Raw genomic sequence first — 21,721 nt, 5'->3', positions numbered from 1 at the left:
TTACTACATATTTTCTTCAATGTCATTTCTGTACTCTTCTACATTTACCTTGTTATAACATGTCTCTTTCCATCTCTGATGTCTTTACAAATGTCATTGTAATATTGCTTCTTGTCTCCCTTGTTTGAAATGCTTTGTTCCTTCCTGAGATTTTTTTCTTCCTTTGCTTTAGCATCTCTTCTTGCAATTTAAAGTTTCTTCTGACATCCAATTTATTTTCCTCTTTTTCTTGGTCTTCGTCTCTTTTTTCACATTCATCCATAACAACATATTTCAGTTTATTGCAGAGTTTCTCTGGTTCAGTCAGGTGTGGAAAACCAAGAATGACACATGTAAATGCCCAAAGTAATTCTTTTATTGCTGTTCACCTAAATCAGACATGTCAAACACAAGGCCTGTGGGCCGCATCCAGCCTGTGATTGGCTGATATTTGGCCCACAGAGATTTCCCAGAGATGGCGAGGGACTGGCCCCCACTGCCCTGGCTCCGGCCCCACCCAGCCCAGCTGTCCCCAAGGTGCACACACAGGAGGCGGTGAGCGCACGGGGCCAATGTCATCCGGCAGCAGGGAATGCATAGCCTGCTGTGAATACCGGCCCGGCCCTCAAGCAGCAGAGCTGCAGTGGCACTGGCAGCACGTGGAGTCGGGGCACGTGATATGGACCACCTGACACGCCTACTCCGTCCCATCTCTTTTTAATTGGAGAGCAAGTCGCCACTGCCCATCTCAGCCCCCTCGTGGGTATTGCCCTTGGTTTGTGGGTGGAGCACATTCCCCTTGTGCACCTCAGTACCTGCCGCAGCTATGGCCACCAGACGCGCAGGTCCATTAGGCCACCACCCAGAGCTGCAGGTCTGTCCAGCACAAAAGAGGTGAAGTGGTTGACTAGGAAGCCCCAAGTAGAGGTGGTAGAGCATGCCCAGGGCCAGCAGGCAAAAAGCCACCCTAAGCAGGGAAAGCCGGATCCCCATCAGCGCCATGGCCACCCAGCCCCAGCAGAGTTGGGGGGAGGCACGCAATCCTGGCTGGGCCTGGGAGGCCATGGCGCCGATAGGGATCTGGCTTTCCCTGCTCGGGATGGCCTTTTGCTTGCTGGGCGTGCTCTACCACCTTTACTTGAGCTTCCTAGCCAACTGCTTCACCTTCCTTGTGCTGGGTGGGTCTGTTGCTCCAGGTGGCGGCAGCGTAATGGACCTGTGCGAGCAGGTGGCACCGACCTAAAGCGGGGCCAAGGTGCGTTGGGTGCGTGAGGGGAACAGGCTCCATGCATGGGCCAAGGGCAAGATCTGCAAGGGGGCCAAGGAGATGACCAGCAGTGACCTGCTCTCCAACCGCAAGCAAAAACAGATGGGATTGAGTAGGCGCGTCTGGTGGTCTGCATCACACGCCTCCCCCCTCACCTTCCCTACTCCACCTGCTGATGGATGGATGGCCTGGTATTTGCAGAGTGCACTGGTTGAGGGGCCAGCAGACTGGTTCACTGGCCTCTGTGTGTGGGGGCCGATGGTGTCAGGTAGTAGCTGCCCTGGCCCCTGCCTCACCTTGCCTTGTCTCGTGGCAACGGCACCCTTGCCCTCACCCCCTGCCTCGCCTTGCATCACCCCGTAAGACGAGCCTTCTGCCCACCGCCCCACCTGCCAGAGACCCTCTGGATCTCCCCCAACCCTGCCCGGCCCCCACAGGCATCCCCCCATCGAGCAATAGTGAGGTAGTCACATCCACCCCACCCACACCCATCCAGTCAGCTGTGACCACTGCAGCCATGCCCACCCAGTGGGCCACACACACCCAGCCCCCCTGAGGGCACTAAAATGCTGATGTGGCCCTCAATGAAATTGAGTTTGACACCCCTGACCTAAATAGGCAGAATCTTCCCAGACTAAAGCACACACTGCACAACTATCTGTGAAGTCTAATTGTCTCATTCCACCGGAACTGGTCTGCCAAATCTGTGCTGGCAGAAGAGACATAATTTGAGTTCCGTTTATAAAGGAATTCCAGTTGGTGAGGTCCAGGAGAAAGCTTTCTCTGCTGTGGCTCCTGCTCTTTGGAACATCTTAACCCCTGAGGTGTGATTGTCTCCCACTCTTTTGTCCTTCTGCAGGAACCTGGCTCTGCCAGATGGCTCAGGGCTCTAACTGGGGAGCATCTCACTTGAGGTGGTTGTTGAATTAATCCCACCTCCTCCCACCACACATCCTGTACCCCCCTCCCCAATGTTTAACTATATTTTATTTTGATTGGGATTTCTGTTTTTATTCTTTCAAAGTTAATTATTGGTTAGGATTTTGATGTTTTAATTCTGGAAGCTGCCCAGTGTCAATTTATTATGAGATGGGCAGCAAATAAATTCAACAAATGAATAAATATTATTCAGTTATTAACTACATTGTACAAAGTGATCTTAACTTCATTCTTTAATTGATTTGTCTGTTATGTTCCATGGATAGATGGGCATTTATACAAATTAATTAAGTGTACATGTATAATCTTTGCTATGAGTTTCCTAAATATGAAAGCGACATAAATTTTCCTTTGTTGTTTTTTATTATCTGAGTACTAACTTCTTTTGACTATAAAATCCAATTCCAATGTATATTAGTTTCCTGATCCTAAGATGACAATGTCTACTTGATACATTTCATCTTTCACTAAATTCAGATTTTGCACATTCTCATCATTTTTGCAACTTTGGATTTTCTTTTCCTGCATGGCAATATCTGCAGTCAGATATTCTGAAGGTTTTAAATTAACCTTCATAATGTTAAAATACCATTAGCTTTTTCTGAAGGGCCATCATCTGGTACTATATCACTGATCACTTTATATTTGTATCCATGTGGTTTTCTTTTTAAAATACAGGACTGGTTTATGAATGACTTTTCCCATGCAATATGAAATCATGCCTTTGCTGTTGTCACTAAGGTGATCGTCTGTTTCCAGCAACACCTTATATTGCTACCTATGTGTTGTTTTCCAGCAACACCTTATATTGCTACCTATGTGGGACGCGGTGGCTCAGTGGGTTAGGACGCTGAGCTTGTCGATCGGAAGGTCGGCAGTTTGGCGGGTCGAATCCCGAGTGCCGCGTAGCAGAGTGAGCGCCTGTTACTCGTCCCAGCTTCTGCCCACCTAGCAGTTCGAAAGCATGTAAAAATGCAAGTAGAAAAATAGGGACCACTACGGTGGGAAGGTAACAGCGTTCCGTGCGCCTTTGGCGTCTAGTCATGCCGGCCACATGACCACGGAGATGTCCTCGGACAAGCGCTGGCTCTTCGGCTATGAAACGGAGATGAGCACCGGCCCCTAGAGTCGGAAACGACTAGCACACATGTGCGGGGGAACCTTTACCTTTACCTTATGTGTTGTTTTAATTGGGCAGCTGGGTTGACTTTCATCCCTTGGATGACCCTACTGAGAGTATATATTTTTGGCATATATTACTGATCTTCCTTCATCTTTCCATGGAATATACCATCACCACTGTCATCATGATGCTGTGTAAGAGAAGAGGGGCTAAATTTAAAGTAGGAATAAAATAGATGTTGAGACTCTAGAAAGAGTGCAGAGAAGAGCAACAAAAATGATTAGAGAACTGGAGGCTAAAACATACAAAGAACAATTGTGGGAATTGGGTATGTGTAGTTTAATGAAGAGAAGGGCGATGGGTGACATGATAGCAGTATTTCAATATCTCAGGGGCTGCCACAAAGAAGAGGGAGTCAAGCTATTCTCCAAAGCACCTGAAGGGAGGACAAGAAGCAATGGATGGAAACTAATCGAGGAGAGAGCCAACCTAGAAATAAGGAGAAATTTCCTGACAGAACTATTAATCAGTGCGACAGCTTGCCTCCAGAGGTTGAGAGTACTCTAACATTGGAGGTTTTTAAGAAGAGATTGGACAACCATTTGTCTGAAATGGTATAGGGTTTCTTGCTTAAGCAGGAGGTTGGACTAGAAGATCTCCAAGGTCACTTCCCTTTCTGTTATTCTGGTAATAAATTATAAATAATTAAATGGCTAATCCTTCTCAAATCTATGTGATGTAGTTTGATTATGTTTGAATGTTAGCCAGTTTGCTGTTCAGTATCAACTTGGTAAGGAATTGATTCAAGTCTGAGATACGTACAGAAATATAAAAGAAATTTATACTGCTCACTCTTTTTTGTTGTACTTCAGAATTAATGTTGCCACAAAAGATTATACAATGTCCATGGAGGAACTTATTAACAGAGAGCCTGAGCCTGTTGCTCCACAACTGCCTTATACTGTAAGTTTTTATTTCAACATATATATGGATAATAATAGTTGTTGTTTTTCTTTACAGCACTGTCATGTCAGTCTGTGTTGTATTCAGTCATGATGAATTGCTAGTTTTTAATCTCCTGAATTCAAACCAGTTTGCATCCATCTTCCTTTACCTTACTGAATACGATTTATTCTTTGAAAAACATTTGTGAACAATCCTGGTGACACAGGCTCACGCTTTTTCAAGTAGTTACATATAAACCCTGCAGTAAAGAAAAATTCTGTCATTGCGTTTCAACAAAATATTGAACAAATTGAGGAGCAATTTCAGAGAAATAATAAATATTGGTGTGAGGGAACCAGCAACTCTTTGCTTTTTGGAAGAGAGGAAAAAAAATGACACCGCATTCTTGAGTGGTTCATAAATAACACTACACCATTAGTGTAGTGTGGTTGGTTTTCACTTATTGTTGTTCATTCAACCAACTATAGGTCAAGAAATCATAGGCTACTAATATATAAATGCTACTATTGGATCTATTTCAATCCTAACCAAAGAGACTTGATCCTCATTTATAAAAGTCCCATAGCCTTAGATAGCAGATAATTTCAATTAAATTGAAGAGGAACCTGTGAAAAGTTTTTTATTAGTATAAGCAATACAATCACTGTTGATGCTATCGCTATGAGCACTTTAGCTACTAAGCATTTATGATTCTCTGGGCAGGTGTTAACAAAGTTCCTTGTTTTTGAATTTTTCACTTTTACTGCATAAATGGTTACACTGAGCTCTGGAAATAATTAAGATCTTTATTTCGTGGAAATCATATTAACCATTTTGAGGCCCTTATTGGTAGAAAGGTGGAATAGATAGAATAGATAAAAAATATCTTATAATAATGTCTAGGTCAGGAACTAATTGATTACTTTGAAAGTCTAGTTCTTTCATCCATTCAGGTTGCAGTAAATATCTATGTTTCCTTACCTGCTGTTTTTCCCCCTCACCACGAATACTCTGCTTAGTTCCCTTTCTTAATGCAGATCTGTACTAGCTGGGTGAGCTGCAATGCTGCAGATATCAGCAATAGTACAAAACAGGAGGAGTTTTCATTTACTGTATAGCTGTTAAAAGTTATAGTTTAGCCTGATTGAATTTTGAACAGAAGTATTTTTTTATTGTCTTATTCTTATCAAGAATTTCTCATTCAATTTTGTGATCTTTTCTTAATTTTCCTCCCCAACAGATGAACAGTGAACAGAAACAAATTAGAGTAAGTGATTTAAGGATTTTTAAAAGGCTTATTATGTTTGTAACATGTTGCATAAACTTTATAAGTTTATGAGAGATGGAAATGTGGCTAATATTCATAGGGTTTGTTGTTCTTTATCTGTAGAACTACAAATGATGAAGATGCTCTATACCAGGGGAAGGCAACCTTGGCTCTTTTATAACTCATGGACCTCAACTCCCAGAATTCCTGAGCCGGCTGGCTCAGGAATTCTGGGAGTTGAAGTCCATGAGTCATAAAAGAGCCAAGGTTGCCTACTCCTGCTCTATACTATTTATTAATGTAATTTGAAGATCATATTTGTTAGGATATCCTAACGTTGCAAATTATTAATTTAACTTGACAGTCATGTTCATGGTTTTGCTAGCCTTGACAAATCAAAATTATAAAGATTTTGATTAAAATATTGGTAACATGAATTTCTGATTTTTAAAATAGTATTCATATTTACACATTAATTAAGAATTCTAATTAAGATATGTAAGATTTTTAAAAAAGTTTATGTATAATTTAATAGAAATATAGCATATATCCCTCCCTTTACTATTTGTAGTACTTTTTTGTGTTAGATTATGCTTGTAGAGTTAAAGATAAAAATACTGAACATTAGTCAGCAAACAATGCTAAACATATTCTTTCCTGCATAGGAAGACAAAAATAAGCTAGGGTCTGTTCATTCCTGGGAGGCTGGACAGGGAAAGTTATTGTTCTGCCCAGGCCATCTTTTTTAGGGCTGTAATATTTTATCTCAATGGCACAACTTGGAAAACTTTGCCTTAAAACTGAAAGAACTGTAATCAGGCTGGAGGCAACAAAAAAGACACAAGGCCAACACTATTTGTCTTTTAGCAACAGCTAGCAAGACATTCTCATACTGTAGAGCGGGGGTGTCAAACTGCCAGCCCGCTGGTCGGACGCATCACGTGGAAGCCACGCCCACCCCATTTCCAGCAATGGCAAACAGTCCCGATACATTGTACAACATCATGTGATGTCATGGGTTTGACATGTCTGATGTAGATTATGGAATATAAGGATAAGCTCTCGGAGTAATATTACAATTTATATATTCAAATCACAAACAATAAAAATCATTAGTTGTATTTCATTACACATTGATGGTTTCATTTCAGAATAATTATCTCTTTATGAAGAAATGTGTTGAAAGTAATCCAGTGGTACCTATTCAGCAGGAATGGTTAATCTCCATGCTCACATTGGTACCTCAACCTCTCATGGAGGGCAAGGATAGAGAGAAACTGGTTGAAGAACTCTTAAATGAGATAACAAATGATTATGAAATGAGTATGAAAAGATATATGGGTAAGTTCCACTAACAATATCATGTTACAATAATACCCCTTTTCTCATACATTTTTCTATATATTTCTTTGTATAACATAAAACATGTAATTCTTGCCTAGATTGCAAAAACTATATTGATACCTGATTCTATCAGAAATATTATCAGAGATATTTTTCTCAAAGCATGATAATATGTTACTTACTTATATGTTAACAATAATCATTTATATATAGGACTATTGTATGCATATATATGTAGTCCTTGCCTTACAACCATTCATTTAGTCACCTTTCTGTTACAAAGGCACTAACAAAATTGACTTGCGACACTTTTGCACATTTATGACCATTGCAGCATCCCCACAGTCATGTGTTCAAAATTTGAATGCTTGGCAAATGATTCATATTTATGACGGTTGCAGTGATCCAGGGTCATGTGATCACCTTTTGTGACCTTCTAACAAGCAACATCAGTGGAGAAGCCAGATTCCCTAAACAACCATGTTACTACCTTAACAATCCAGGAATAAACTTAGCATTTGATATCCCTAAAGTATGCTGTAGCTTCTATGTAGTTATTACATGTTTTTAAAAGCCAAATCAGTATCAATTATTTTGTCGAAAAGAAAACATTTTAAACATTATTTTATGAGTAGTATGCTAAAATAGTATGCATAGGCTGTTTCTCAAAATACCAGCATATCTCTGTAGTGTGTCATGGTTCTGACAGACAGAGACAAATAAAGCAGGACTCCAAAGCTTGGAAATTCCTCAAAGAACATGTTTATTAGTTACAAAGTATCGGCACATCAAAAGTGAAACCAAGTCTGAAGACACACATAACAATTCCCCAATATAAACTTAAGAAATCCCACCTCTAAAGCTATGCAAGCAACTATGTTCTCCAATACATCTTCTTGGCGGGCTTTGCACAGAACGTCCAGCCAGCAGTCTCGGGAGCAGCCAATGATCTTAGTTCCCACGGGACAAAAGATTATTTTGACTAGTGAAGCACCTGGCAATCCCCGCTTCCCCCTTCAATGTGTCAACCAAAAATGAATAGGGAAAATAGCTACAGCCATGCTCATTTTCAAAGTTGACATAATGTTTTGAATAGTCCTTGAAGATAAATATTAATCTGTAAAATATTACTTTTAAATAACATTTCCTAACACATAATTCTGATATATCACAGTACGAAGCGTTCTTATCAAGCCTGAAGTAAAATTACTTGAATATGAAAAAGAAGGACCTTTGCTAGTTGAACCTGAGTGAGTAAATTATATTAATAAAGCTACATTCTAGATGTTTTTCTGAAGCAAAAGTGAAAATCTTTTTTATTATTTCTGATAGTCTGAGTTTGACTTTTAAAGAGTTTAAAATTGAAAAATGTTTCCCTGTTTGTTAATCAAAGTAATATTGTTTCTTTTTTCCTCCCATGTATTTAGTATTGTTGTTTTGTTTATTTTGTAGAGGATTAGACTTTTCTAGACCATGGCATAAAAGTTTCATACAAGCAAGAAAACAGATTTTTGAAAATTTACATATTCTCCATCCAACTTTAAGAATTCTCCTTGAAATTGATTACAGAATGTTTTCCAAGTTACTTATAGTAGATGTATCTGGTTTCAGGTAACATTTATAGTTCTGAATTTAATTTTCTAAATACAGAATATATGCATAATTCTAATTAGGCACACTGCTTATTAATTGTTATTTATTTTCTTTTGATAAAATATATCACTAATATAATTTTTACAATTCACTTTGAATATGTTAGTATTTGACAATTAATTTGTGCAGGATTCTTAAGATGATATAAGATATCCACCATATAATATCTACTACAATTGATAGTCTCTTCTCCACATTAATTATGAATTTATTCTCCAGTGGGATTGTACATAGCCAGAGCGACACATGTACAGACAAGAAGAAATATGAACAAGATTGGGAAAACATCCTTATTAGCAATCAGGAAAAAATAAATTCCATTTTATGAAAAGAAAATTTAAAAAGAATCCTAGTGAAGAGTGAATGTGACTGAGTAGCGGAAAATCTGAAAAAAACTGAGAAGTGGAAGTGGAATAAACATAATTGTAGTTCCCCAGAATTCTGACACTCCACATCATAATACTTTATTGCATATTTCACTTAATTTTTATGTGAGTTTTAAATCAGGACCAAAAATACACCAATAATATAAGGACTCCGGTTTTTTAAATAACTGTTATCATGTACATTTGTTTTGCATTTGTTGTCCATTGATTTTGCTTGACATTGTTTCATTTCTTAAATTGATACAGGTCAAGAGGCCCAATAGAATGTGAATCCCTTCAAAATGATGTGTCTATAAAATGCTTAAAAACAGAAGAAAAGATATTAAACACATGGTATCCAAGGGTTATCAATCTTTTTACCAGAAAAGAAGCACTGGAGGGTGTGAAACCTGATCAAATGGATTCTTTCTATAACTGTGTGACTACACTTATGTCTAATCAGGTCTCTTTTTCATGACTTTTCAGATCTCTGTAGAGCATTATGCATGCATCTTAAGAATTTTTGTTTTCCATCACCTTAGCAAAAGAAGAATTCAGATCATTCATAAAAAATCTTTCAAAAAACCTTTCTGAAAGATTTATGAATCTGAATATATGAGAGGTTATTGCAAGAGTTATGTGATTGTTCCTGTTTTATTCTAAATTTCAAAATGTAGATGTTTATATTATGGAAGTTGTGAATAAACAAGTCAGTATAGAGGATGTGCTTAAGATTGCTTTAATTGTGTGTACTGAAATCTTTTTTAAACCTTACTTTTAGCTGAAGGAGTTATTAAAAAGAACTGTTGAAGCTTATGTGAAGTTGTTTGATTTAGAAGATCAGAGATGGCTGCCTTTGTTCAGAATGGAATTGACTTTTGATGATGAGAAAATGGACTTTTATCCTAGCTTTCAGGATCTGGAAGAAACCATTTTATGTATTGTTACTTTGATTGCACAAACTTTGCAGGTTCTGTTTTATCTATTTTACAATAATCTCATCAAATATGTAAAATTTATATTGCTTAATAACTACGCATCAGCTCTGATTTAGATTCCCATATGTTTCAGATATTTTCAGGTAATGCACAGATGATTGTAAACCTCACATCCAATGCTAAATGATTTTCATTATCCATGAACGTAAAAATAACTTTCTTGCACTTAATAGTTAAAACACAAACATTGTTTGAATTGTGAATCTGCTCCGGAAACATAGGCATTACTATCTAGGCTGGATTTAGAGCAAAACAGTTCTTTCAGTTTATTGAGAAGCAGCTGGCTACAGAATTGGTTGGCTAGCTCTTGGGATATTAAAACCTCTCTTCTCTGAAGCAGTCTTGAGGAATATGTTTTTTTTTTAAATGAATGAGAAATTACATGAATTTATATATAGGCACTCATAACAACTCATAGTCTATAGTAACCAGAAGTGAAGAAGACTAAATAAATGCTTGATTTCCTATTAAATGGAATACTAGAGATATTGACATTGGAAGGACAAACTAGGCCTGTGTGAGAGAAAAAAATGTCAGTTTTTTTTACAATTCCTCAATGTAAAGTCTAGTTTTAGGTGTTACAAATAGAAAACATGTGAATAGATTTATTGTGCTGTTTTATGAATAAGGCTGCTTTAAATATGAAAAGTATGTACTATATGCAGTGACTATGGAGATTCTCAGTCATCCAGGTCACAGTTATCCCAAAGATGCTTTTTCATGAGGCAACCGGTCTTTCTTGTTTTTCTTTGAAGACGTTTCACTTCTCACCCAAGAAGCTTCTTCAGCTCTGACTAGATGGTGGGAAATGGAAAGATTTATACTCCTTGCCGACAGCTGGTCATTTTCCTTCTTTTAGTGTGGAACCTGCTTGGAACTGTTGAAAGGACTGGGTTGTAGAGGGGGAGGGATATGACATCATCTATCTCCACTCTACAACACAGTCCTTTCAACAGTTCCAAGAAGTTCCACACACATTTGCACCCACAGAGATAAGCCTCAAGGTAGCACTAATGACTCGCTAAAAGAATGCAAATGACCACCTGTCTGCAAGGTGTATGAATCTTTCCATTCCCCACCATCTAGTCAGAGCTGAAGAAGCTTCTTGGGTGAGAAATGAAATGTTTTAAAAAAAAAAAACACCCCAAGAAAGTCCAGTTGCCTCGTGAAAAAGCATCTTTGGGATACCATATGCAGAACGCTACTAGGAAAAAAAGGGAAATCTTTCAAAATAATATTCCATGAAAACCTGGATGCTACTTGTAGCAATAGTTAGAATTCAGTATTGCAGGCAATTTCCAGGGCTCAAAGTTGACTCATTTTCCAACTTCCAGATGTGTAAAATGAGCGACTCAAATTGTTGGGGCAATATGTTGACATTGTAAATTGCCCAGAGAGAGCTGCAAAGCACTATGGGGCTGTATATAAGTCTAAGTGCTATTGTTACTGCTAGAACAAAAGGTGCATTTCTGAGTGCATATTGATGATAGAAAAAAGAATTTAATTTTTTCTCAGATTCTTAATTTGTAAAGACTAGGGATGCATAAATAGCCTGTTTCATACAGTTGGATGTTCCACAGAGCTGCTGTGGTGATCTCTTTTCGAAAATATTCACTTGTTTCTGGAATGAAAGTAAAAGGTGATAAGGTTAGTTAAGAAGCAGAGTGATATGCAATATATTCATGTGTATGTTTATTCAGAAGTCATTCTCTTTGGTCAAAAGCAATTCACGTGTGTTCATTCAGTTTTACTCTGAAAGCATATTCAGAAATATTCAATTACTGTAAAGCTGATAAGTACATTAATGTTTACAGTAATTTTTATGAGTTTGTGTTGAGCAAGCTGGTATGTAAATAGTATTACATATTATGAAATGATTTCTTAAAAGCCATAAATAATCCTTGAATTTCTTTTGAATAGAATGTCCAGACAATACATTCATGGTTAGGAGGTACAAACGTAGTAACAACTATTGACACTGAGCTTCCTGACCATGTTATAGCATGGGCTTCATCTGTACTGAAGAGAGCAATCAATGAGAATTTGAAAGGTGCAAAAGCACATTTTGATTCTTATGGTGAGTGGTTTACAATGATTCTTTTCAAAGTCATCTTCCAAACTTAATAAAATTGCTGTTGATTTGTGGTGACTGTTATTACAGGAGAATTCTAAGATCATTTAGGATTAAAGACCAGCACACAATCCACTGATGCACAAATTGGCTTATTACAGTGCCAGAAGCAATAGACAAGCGAAAAATAGGTGGGGAAAGCATATTTTGCTTGCTTTATTTTTGTCACATTCTCTTCTTCATTTTCTTACAGTGGAAAAATATGGCTGGCTTGTAGATGGTGCTGCAGATGACCGTATTAAAACATTTATAGCTGAGGAGCATAGTTTTGATCAATATGCAGAGGTAATTTGTTAAATTGTATAATTTATAAGTACACCTGGCTTTTGTTCTGTAATATACATCAAATAAAATGCCATGACTCTTATTTGAATTATGTCAGTTCAGTTGAATATTCAGTTGATATTTTTTCTCAACAAATCAGGACTTCCATCTGAGCCTTGGGGGATGATCTATGAGGCAAAATTTGTGCTTTAATCTTTGCAGAGATGTAGGGTTCCAATTTTGTCCTTAAACTTCTAACTTCTAACTGGGAAAATTGGCCTCTTTTCCCCCAAAATATTTTTTAAGTGTTATGGTGCTTTAAATCTTTGTAAAGCTTAAACTTTTCATTTTTCTCCTTAAAATACCTCCTCAATCCCTGATGGCTCTAAGGGAAACAAGAACCATTATGATGCTCACCATAGATCAGGGCTTTTCAACCTTTTCACTCATTGTACCACTTTTAGGATATGGCAATATCCAAGTATCATCAGTGGCCTAGCAAGGTCTCAAAAACTTAATGACCCCCCCCAAAAGAAAAAAGTGATGAAATACAGGTAGTCCTCGACTTACAACAGTTCACTTTAGTGACTGTTCAAAGTTACAATGGAATTGAAAAAAGTGCCCCCTAAGCCACAGCCAAGCAAGGCACCTGCCTGTTCACCCGGCGGTGCTCTTCCTCTTGCCCAAGGTTTTCATTGTTGTAAGCATTTCTGTTGAAGATTGGCTGTGGGGGTGGGTTGGGGGGGTGTTTGGTTTTTAATCCCCCTGTCTGCTGGGTGGTTGCAGCAGGTTTAAAAAAAACCACAAAACTTCACATGACCCTGGGACACTATGACCATCATAAATATGAATCAGTTGCCAAGCATCTGAATGTAAATCACAAGACCCTGGAGATGCTGCAACATTCCAGCTGATCAGCGCTTCCTCTGGGCTCAGAAGCGCCAGGATCAGCGCTGAGCTCCAGCTGGAGCCTGGCACTTCCACTGAGCCCTGAAAGCCCCGAAAAAGTGCTGATCCTGGTGCTTCCACTGAGCCCTGACAGCCCTGCAGCTCCAGCTGTCTCTTGCTCAGGCTTGTGCGGTGCTGCCACCGGTTCAGCTTATTCCCCTCCCCTGCTACCACTTTTCTAGGATGGTCACGTACCACCTGCCCGGTGCCAATGTACCACAGGTAGTACCCGTACCACTGGTTGAAAAGCCTTGCCATAGATAATTGATTGCTTTCCCCTGGTATATTTTTCTCAAATCAACCCTGACAACCAGATTTCACATTTCTAGCTATTATGAGAGTACTGTGGACATTTTGACAAAAAATATACTGGTAAGTAACCTGATTTGAAGAAATTGTATTTAGATGTCTCCTTTATAGTCTTTTCTTGTAGTTTGTTTTGGGTTTTGTTTTTACAGCTCTATACTGCTCTAACTTCTTTTGATTCAATATATTTTGCACTGAAAATAAACATCAGTACATTAAAAAAATTACACAAGCAATCTTGATTCATCTCTGCACCAAACTCCCAGTAGAACAGGATAACTTTTCATAATAGAAGCAAGGTGGGACTCCTATTACCTATTTTATAATGGTGAAGTTGTCATTAAGAATGGACCCCCTCTTAATCTCACATGAGATGGGTACCCAGAAGAGGATTTCTTGGGAAGAATCCACATGGTAGGCTAATTCTGGTTGGGAGAGACAGTCCTACAGGTACCTTGGTGTCAATCCATGTGGCATTTTAAAGGTCAAAACTGGGATTTTCAATCAGGCCCAGAAACCTATTAGTAATCAATGCTGCGATTTCTGGCTATATAGATGTTGCATAGTTGAACCTATATGCTGTTTACTACATGGTTGTAGTAATTATGATACCTTGAACTATATGTGTGCCAAGTTACAGGCATTTAGATGTGAAATTAATATTACTTTAATGCCTATATACTATGACCAAACAAACTGAACTGCCCAGTCAAGCCACAGAACAGCAAGCTTGTATATAATTTACAAAAAAAGAAAAAAGAAATGAAGACTGTTCATCATCTGTAGCTTGGTAAGCTAGGAATGAATATGCTGTGGTGATAGAGTAATAGCTTGGTTTGCGATTATGTTCCATGCGCTCAGGTTCAGTTTTTTTCCTGAAACAAAAGACAAAATGTCCCCTTAAAATGCCCACCCTTAATTCCACAACCTGATTGTATAATAGTGCCTGGAATCACAACTGAATTTCCCTTTAACGTTGGATGACAGATGTGCATCCTTCACTGCACCACTGCAGCTAGCTCACTTATTGCAAATGTGGGCAACTGATGGCCCATGAGTTGTGTGGGAACTTCAGCACCCTTTTTATGGTTCCCAGGATCTTTTTGTGGCTTCCAGAGCACTTACATTATATGTGGTATGATTTGAATTTTGGATATGAATAAAACAATTCTTAAAGAAAAAATATTTTTGAGTTTTGATGATGTATTCATAATCAGTAGGAGGCTGCTATTTTAGAATAGGCTTGATCTCACTTGCACGAAGAAAAACAGAATGCTATGCTAGCTGCTCCCATCAGTGCTTTTTGCAAGTAATTGTATAATGAAAATAGTATTTTATTTACATAAAGTACTAGTACATATCTATATTAAACTGATCATAAAAAGTTCTTATCAGTTTGATGGAACTTTCTTCCAAATACTTGTTTCAACTGTATTCAATTATGCATCTGTACGTAAAGTAACAAATATAATTATGTTTTGAAGCTTGTAGACGAATTTTTAAATCTTTCAACGGAAATAATGAGCTTGCCAATGATAGCTCACTTCCCTATGGTGCGTTTAGATTGTGATGACTTGAAGCAAGGGTTATGTGAAAAAGCAAAAAGCTTTGCATATAAATTATTGGATTTATTAGCTTGCAATCATAGAGAAGAAAATAACAAGTGAGTAATTTTTTTATTACAAATTATCTCTTACTTAGAAAAATATTGCCACATATTGTATATAGCACTGTTAATTTTTCATTTTGTATAACAGATCTCTCCAAGTTCCAATGCCCCCCCCCCTTTCCACCTGCATTTTGGGTGTTTGGCAACCAACCTGCATTTATGGCTGTTTGCAGCAATCCTCAAACACATGATTATATTTTATAAAAAAATGCTGAAAATTAGCATTTATTTCCAAATTGCAAGGAAACTGACCCATAGTGAACAATGACTTCACTTAATGACTGTGATGTAAAAGTTGTGAAATCTGTTTGGTCACCTGCTTTATGACCATCATGACTTATGACCATAATGGGTAGACTTCATTATTGTTGTAAGTTGAGGATTACCTATATTGTTTTCTGACAGTTTGATTTTTCATTGTTGCACTTAAAAATTAAGCACTATGTATAGGTCTGTATAATATGCATTTCAATGTAATGATCAGTAATTGTTATTTTTACATAACAGTTATATTGTTGCAACTAGAGCACTAAAGGTACTAGAGATAGAAATGTACAGAATTGTGTTACAAATCTAAAATGTGTAAAACTCACATTAAAATTATTTTTAGGATATGTAATGAATTTGAAAATATTAAAGAACGTGCATTAAAAGTTCCTGAGACAACAGAGGAAATGATGGAAAGTATAGCCTTTATAGACAAGGCTAAAACCATAGGTATCCAGAAGTTGTATGAAAGGATTAAGGTAACTATTTTAGCAGACCTGGTTTTTAAGTGGCAGATAGCATGTTAATTTAATTTCAGCTAATCTTGATTTTTCTCCTATATTGTAAGATATAAGTATTAACATCTAGTCATTGCAGCATAATTTCAAACACGACTGTTATAATATGAACTTTTGGGTTGTTTACACATAATGACTTTTTAATGTTTTAATTAGAGTTGGTGGTTTTGGGGTTGAGCTTGAGTCCATTGTACATGAAGGGTAGGTAGAATTATTAGCTCCTTATAGTCATTTTGAGAAGATTGAAATATATTATTTTGAGCTGTTCTTCCCTAATTGGGAAAAAGTAATAGGTGTTGGAATGATATACCCAGTCATGTAAATGAGCCCAATCTGTCTTCAAATTTACATCTTGTTCAAAGCAGATGTAAACTACTTAATTTATTTTATAGGAATGCCAGCGACGAATGAATTATCTTTTGGATGTTTATTTATTTGAACCAGAAGACTTAACACTGAATGCAACTGTTTTGTTGTGGCCTCAAAATATTAACCCTATCTTTGATGAAAACGATGAAGTAAATATATTTTTTTAACCATTTTACATGCTATATTGTCTGAGAAAAAAAATAGTTTTGTAAGTATCTCAGCTTCAAACTCTTTAAGTTTGAAGACTGCTGCTAAACAAATTTACTGTTACAGACCAAATAATTCACGAATGGTATGTTTGAATTGATTCAGTGTGATTTAATGAAGTTAGATAATGCTATCTATAAATGCACTCCACTTCTTCTTTGTCTTATAGATTATAGAAATGTCTAAACGGAAGGGTGAAAGTGAATTATTAGCCAAACGTGAGAAATTGATAATGGAAGTAGAAAAGCAGATTCGTCGTATGCATGAATTCACAGAGTACTGTGATTTGGACCGCATGCAACAGGTCTGTGACATTTGGAATAATTTTTGCTTGGACTTCGCACAAGGAAGATACACAGCAGTAAAATAGTAGCAAAAAAGTACTATCTATATTGTCAGAGGACAAAAAATTACATTGATGAATCTTGATGTTCTCTAATGCTTAGTAAATTAAATTCTGTTCCTGACAATCCCATTAAAACATTGCTACTTCTACTATTAACATAAATGTATTTCATTGTTGGAATGGTAACATTAAGGTGTTATCTTCAAAGTAGAAAGTCCTGAGGCAGCCATAGTTGATGAGATAAAAGTTTAATATTCTTTGGATTTATATGTGGGATAGTAACATGTTTGCATCTTGATGATGCTACAAGATGATTTAATGGGCTGATGACATTTGTATACCTTAGGTTTCATGCAGGAGTTGCAATAAAAATTAACATTAAGTGTTTATTTATAAGAAATTTACTGACAAAATAAAATTTGAACATCAGGAATATGCTGTATATCTCTTCAAAAGAAGTACTGAGGTGGTAATAAATGTAAACCAAAATGATTTCTTGCTTTGTTCTGGTTTTTATACAAGAATCTGCACAAATCTATTTCAGCTTGTTTGATTTTTAAAAAAAACATTTATATTTATAAGTACTTGTATCCCTTAATCTTAAATTTAATCAATTTATTTTTTTGGAATTTGAAATTTCTAATGATAGATAAATCTATTTTCAGTACGTGACTGACATGAGAACATTGCAAAAACGCATACAAGATGCTGATGAAACAGTTACTTTTATTAATAAAGAAGAGAAGCTTTTAAATTGGGAGCTGACTGAATATCCAGAGTTGGAGACTTTAAAAGTTAACACTGAGCCATATCAGAAACTTTTTGTTTTTATATTGAAGTGGCAGCGGACTGAGAAACGGTAAGTTATACAAATATTTTAAGGGAGTAGCAACTAGTATCTAGATAGCTTTTTAATCTGAATTCCATAGCAGTTGTATGATTTTTGCTAAAAAGAAAGTCTATGATTTTCATTCTTTTATAATTTACATGTTTGATTTTAATTATCACTTAGGTTAGTGTAAGTATAATTAAGATGAATTTAATAAAGTTATAGTCATTGCAAGTGATGGCAATGTTTCTGGATTTTTACAGTGCTCCATTCACATTGCCTCTAATTTACAAAATAAATTTATACTTAGTGCAAAAACCAGTGATTAGAAGGTGTGCATCCAGAAATTATCAACTGTTGTTCATTACATGAGAAATAGCTGTGTTTTTCCCATTGTACTCAGTGTTCAATCTGGGGATGAAAAAGGGTCTTCTTCATCAATATCAAACCCCTTTCTTCCCGGACCCAGACAACAGTACAGAATGATTAGAATATTTACTCTGGTCTTCAGTTTAGTTTCCTGTAGGTAACATCAGAAAATTGAGGAGAAATATAGTAAATAATTTTTTTAAAGTTCAATTTACCTCCCCTAAAATTACAGTGATGTTGCCAGCTGTGCAGAGAGAGTTAATAATTATTCACAAGCATTTCACAAGATGTTGAGGGCAAAACCTAACAATTTATTCTCACTGTACAGCCAATTCCTACTACTCAAGAAAGATGTACAGAACCCCCCAGGCAAAAGAATAATAGAACGGCCTTCCAATATTCAGGTCTACATCAGTTTCATCCATACTGTCTCATTATTTAAGAAGGACATTTAGATGGGCTTTACTCTAGTCTTTATGACCTCATAAATTGCAAATTCTTCATACAGACATAAAACATATGCCTTCCAATTTTTTGAAATTATGCTATTTTTTTCTTTCCAAAGGTTGAGGAAAACAAAAGATCAGCTGTCCTTGTTTTGATATACAGTAATTATGGGAAAGATCTAGTTGAGGAAGTGGAAGTGACAGAAAATTGGGAAAAAATAATCAATATAATACTTGAGATCTTGGTTTTAAAAGAAACTAAAACAGTGTAGTCAAATGTGCATATTTATTAAAATTCTAAATGGATTTTATTTAAATGGATTTTAATCAATTCAGAGCATTGATAAGATCCAATGGCAGGAGAAACTAGTTGTAAATATTGCTCAAGATGAAGACATTAAAGGTATAATTATGAGCAACTGTAATGAGGAAAATGAAAAAGAAGTCAACAGGAAAAGCCAATATGACTACACAAAAAGCAAAAGTGATGTTCTTAAAAGAGTTTGTTTAAATATGTTCAAACAGAAAGAAAAGCAGTCAGCAATAACTTACTCAATGAAGACTGGAAATTACTATCAGCAAAGAAAAGGCAGAACTATTCAATACTTATTTTGGTTCAATTTTTTTCTGGCAAAGAAGTATTTGTTCCATCAGGATACTTTGAAGAGCAAGATGAATGGATCAGAGTGAAGACTGAGACTGATAACTTATCATGGAGTACTCTTTCATTTTGAATAATAAATCTCCAAGATCAGATTAATTGCACTTTAGTGAATTAAAGGAACTAATTTGTGGTTTGGCTGAACTTTTATATAGCATCTTTGCAAGTTCCTGGAGAACTAATGAAGTACCAGATGATTGGAAGCAAACAGATATCTTCAAAAAGGTGAAAAAGGAAGATTCATCCAATTTTATAGAAGTCAGTTTGATACTTGGCCAAATTCTTAAACAGATTTAAAAAGAAATGTATCTGTAATCCTCATCAAAACAATGCATCCATTACCAGATATCATTATGGATTAGTCAAGAACAAGTCTTCCCAGACAATCAATGACTGACAGTTTGATTGGATAACTTTCTTAACAAATAATGAGAATGATGTAGACATCAACATGCTCTTGATTTCAACAAAGCATTTAGCAAAGTCATCCATAACATGCTGATTGTCAAAATAATTAAATGTGAGTTGGATGGCATGCCAATTAAATATATACAAGGCTTATTTGACAACCGTATACAGAGAATTGCCATAAATGCTTCTTCCTCATAATAAGGAGAGGTATGGACCTTGGGAAACACAAAAATCAGTGTGAGGTTCACTATTAAGGTTGGAATAACTAATACCTTAGAAAACAGAAATAACTGCACAATGATCTTGAAAGGTTAAAGAAATAGGCTAAAGTAATATGCACAAATGCTAAGTTCTTCACTTAGGAAAAACCCCCTAAATGTTAATAAATAAAAATAAAAAATAATTGCAATAGAACTTGCCATTATACCTATATCTGTACTTGTAAGAAAGTTTTTGGAATACTAAGTGATTAGAAACTGAATATGAGCCACCAGTATGGTGTAAGTGCCAAAAAGGTAAATGCAGTATTGGGCTGCATTAATACAAGGATATTTTCCACATCATAGAAAGTAAAATTCCATTTACTCTGCTTCAGTTGTGTCCCACCCTGGAGGGTATATTCAGTTCTGAGTTATTATTAAGTAAACAATAAAAATAGGATGTACATCTGAACGTTGGCTGTGAAGAATCTGCTTAGCATCTGATAGAAAAAGCCACTTGGATTTGTTTGCATTGGACTCTGGCTCAGCCATTCCTATGGAGCTGACAGAAGAGAAGTCTATGAGACGTTTGAGCCTGTGAGAAATTTAAAGCCTGGCTCTTTCAGTAGGATGAGATGATCTATCTATCCCTGTTAGTGTATTTTGTTTTTATAACAGAGATGGAGTTTGATTTATCCTTCTTCAGTGTGTTGCACATATTACATTCGTCTTGGTTATTGCTTTTATTTTGTTGTTTTTAAACCATAATATGTAAGCTTCCTGGAATTAACTCTGGTGATAGGTGTGGCCTGCAAGTAAAGAAATAAATCCGTATCTAAAATGTATTTTCATTCATTTCTTTTTTAGATGGATGGATGGTTCTTTTCTAGATCTCAATGGAGAAAAGATGGAAGGTGAAGTAGATGAATTTTTTCGAGAAATTTATAAGACATTAAGATTTTTTCAGCAACAGCTAAAGAAAGCTGAAATAGAAAGAAAAAAGTCACTGCGAAGAGCAGTAGTTGAAGAGAGAGTAGAGGAAGAAAAGAAAGACAGTCCAACTATTTCAATGTGTAATGCTGTAATGCAGCAGATTAAAGATTTCAAAGTAAGTGATTTAATTGTAAAGCAAAGTTTTTAAAAGTACATGCTAAGATACACTAAGAAATTTTTTACAATGGTGATAATTCCATGATATGTTGAATTGCATCATGGGCAAAACTAATGTGCTATACAAACTGTTACATCCAGTAAATGAAGAAGTTATAGAATAGCAGATTTAATTCAAGTAAGGTTTAGATTTAAAGGCTCTTCCCTGGTCAGCTGAGCCACGATAATAATATTAACTCAGTCAAAAGTGGAACAACAGCCTAACCCATCGGTAGGCAACCTTGGCTCTTTTATGACTCGTGGACTTCAACTCCAAGAATTTCTGAGCCAGCATGGCTCAGCTTGGAAACCTCTCCCTTTCCCCTCAGCATGGCTGGCTCAGGAATTCTGGGAGTTGAAGTCCACGAGTCATAAAAGAGCCAAGGTTGCCTACCCCTGGCCTAACCTATGTAGTCAGTCTCAAAGAGGAAGAACTGAGGCTATAGAGTGGTTAGAAATGCACAGTGTCTATTATAAAACATGTTGCTGGAGACCCTGGCAGCCACTGACCACCCATTCTTTATAGTGATCGCGGTGGCTCAGTGGGTTAGGACGCTGAGCTTGTCGATCAGAAGGTCGGCAGTTTGGCGGGTTGAATCCCAAGTGCCGCGTAACACAGTGAGCGCCTGTTACTCGTCCCAGCTTCTGCCAACCTAGCAGTTCGAAAGCACGTAAAAAAATGCAAGTAGAAAAATAGGGACCACTACGGTTGGAAGGTAACAGCGTTCCGTGCGCCTTTGGCGTCTAGTCA

General features: G+C 36.8%; 1 protein-coding gene across 1 annotated transcript in view; it reads left to right on the top strand.

Moving 5' to 3' along the window:
• Nucleotides 1-5,493: 5,493 nt before the first annotated feature.
• Nucleotides 5,494-21,721, top strand: part of DNAH12 (dynein axonemal heavy chain 12) — a gene marked incomplete at its 5' end in the record, with an annotated part of 110,800 nt that continues 94,572 nt past the window's right edge. The window contains 14 exons of the mRNA XM_081316993.1: nucleotides 5,494-5,520; nucleotides 6,672-6,861; nucleotides 8,039-8,114; nucleotides 8,317-8,475; nucleotides 9,150-9,345; nucleotides 9,664-9,852; nucleotides 11,801-11,957; nucleotides 12,205-12,296; nucleotides 15,014-15,192; nucleotides 15,809-15,944; nucleotides 16,376-16,501; nucleotides 16,729-16,863; nucleotides 17,571-17,764; nucleotides 20,689-20,929. Coding sequence (XP_081173119.1) covers nucleotides 5,494-5,520; nucleotides 6,672-6,861; nucleotides 8,039-8,114; nucleotides 8,317-8,475; nucleotides 9,150-9,345; nucleotides 9,664-9,852; nucleotides 11,801-11,957; nucleotides 12,205-12,296; nucleotides 15,014-15,192; nucleotides 15,809-15,944; nucleotides 16,376-16,501; nucleotides 16,729-16,863; nucleotides 17,571-17,764; nucleotides 20,689-20,929 — 2,097 coding nt within the window. The remainder of the gene's footprint in view (nucleotides 5,521-6,671; nucleotides 6,862-8,038; nucleotides 8,115-8,316; nucleotides 8,476-9,149; nucleotides 9,346-9,663; nucleotides 9,853-11,800; nucleotides 11,958-12,204; nucleotides 12,297-15,013; nucleotides 15,193-15,808; nucleotides 15,945-16,375; nucleotides 16,502-16,728; nucleotides 16,864-17,570; nucleotides 17,765-20,688; nucleotides 20,930-21,721) is intronic.

The sequence above is a fragment of the Vipera berus genome, assembly GCF_964194415.1.
Source record: "Vipera berus genome assembly, chromosome: 2".
NCBI lineage: Eukaryota > Metazoa > Chordata > Lepidosauria > Squamata > Viperidae > Vipera > Vipera berus.
The sequence above is the reverse complement of the archived record's forward strand: the minus strand, read 5'-3'. Positions and strand labels throughout refer to the sequence as shown.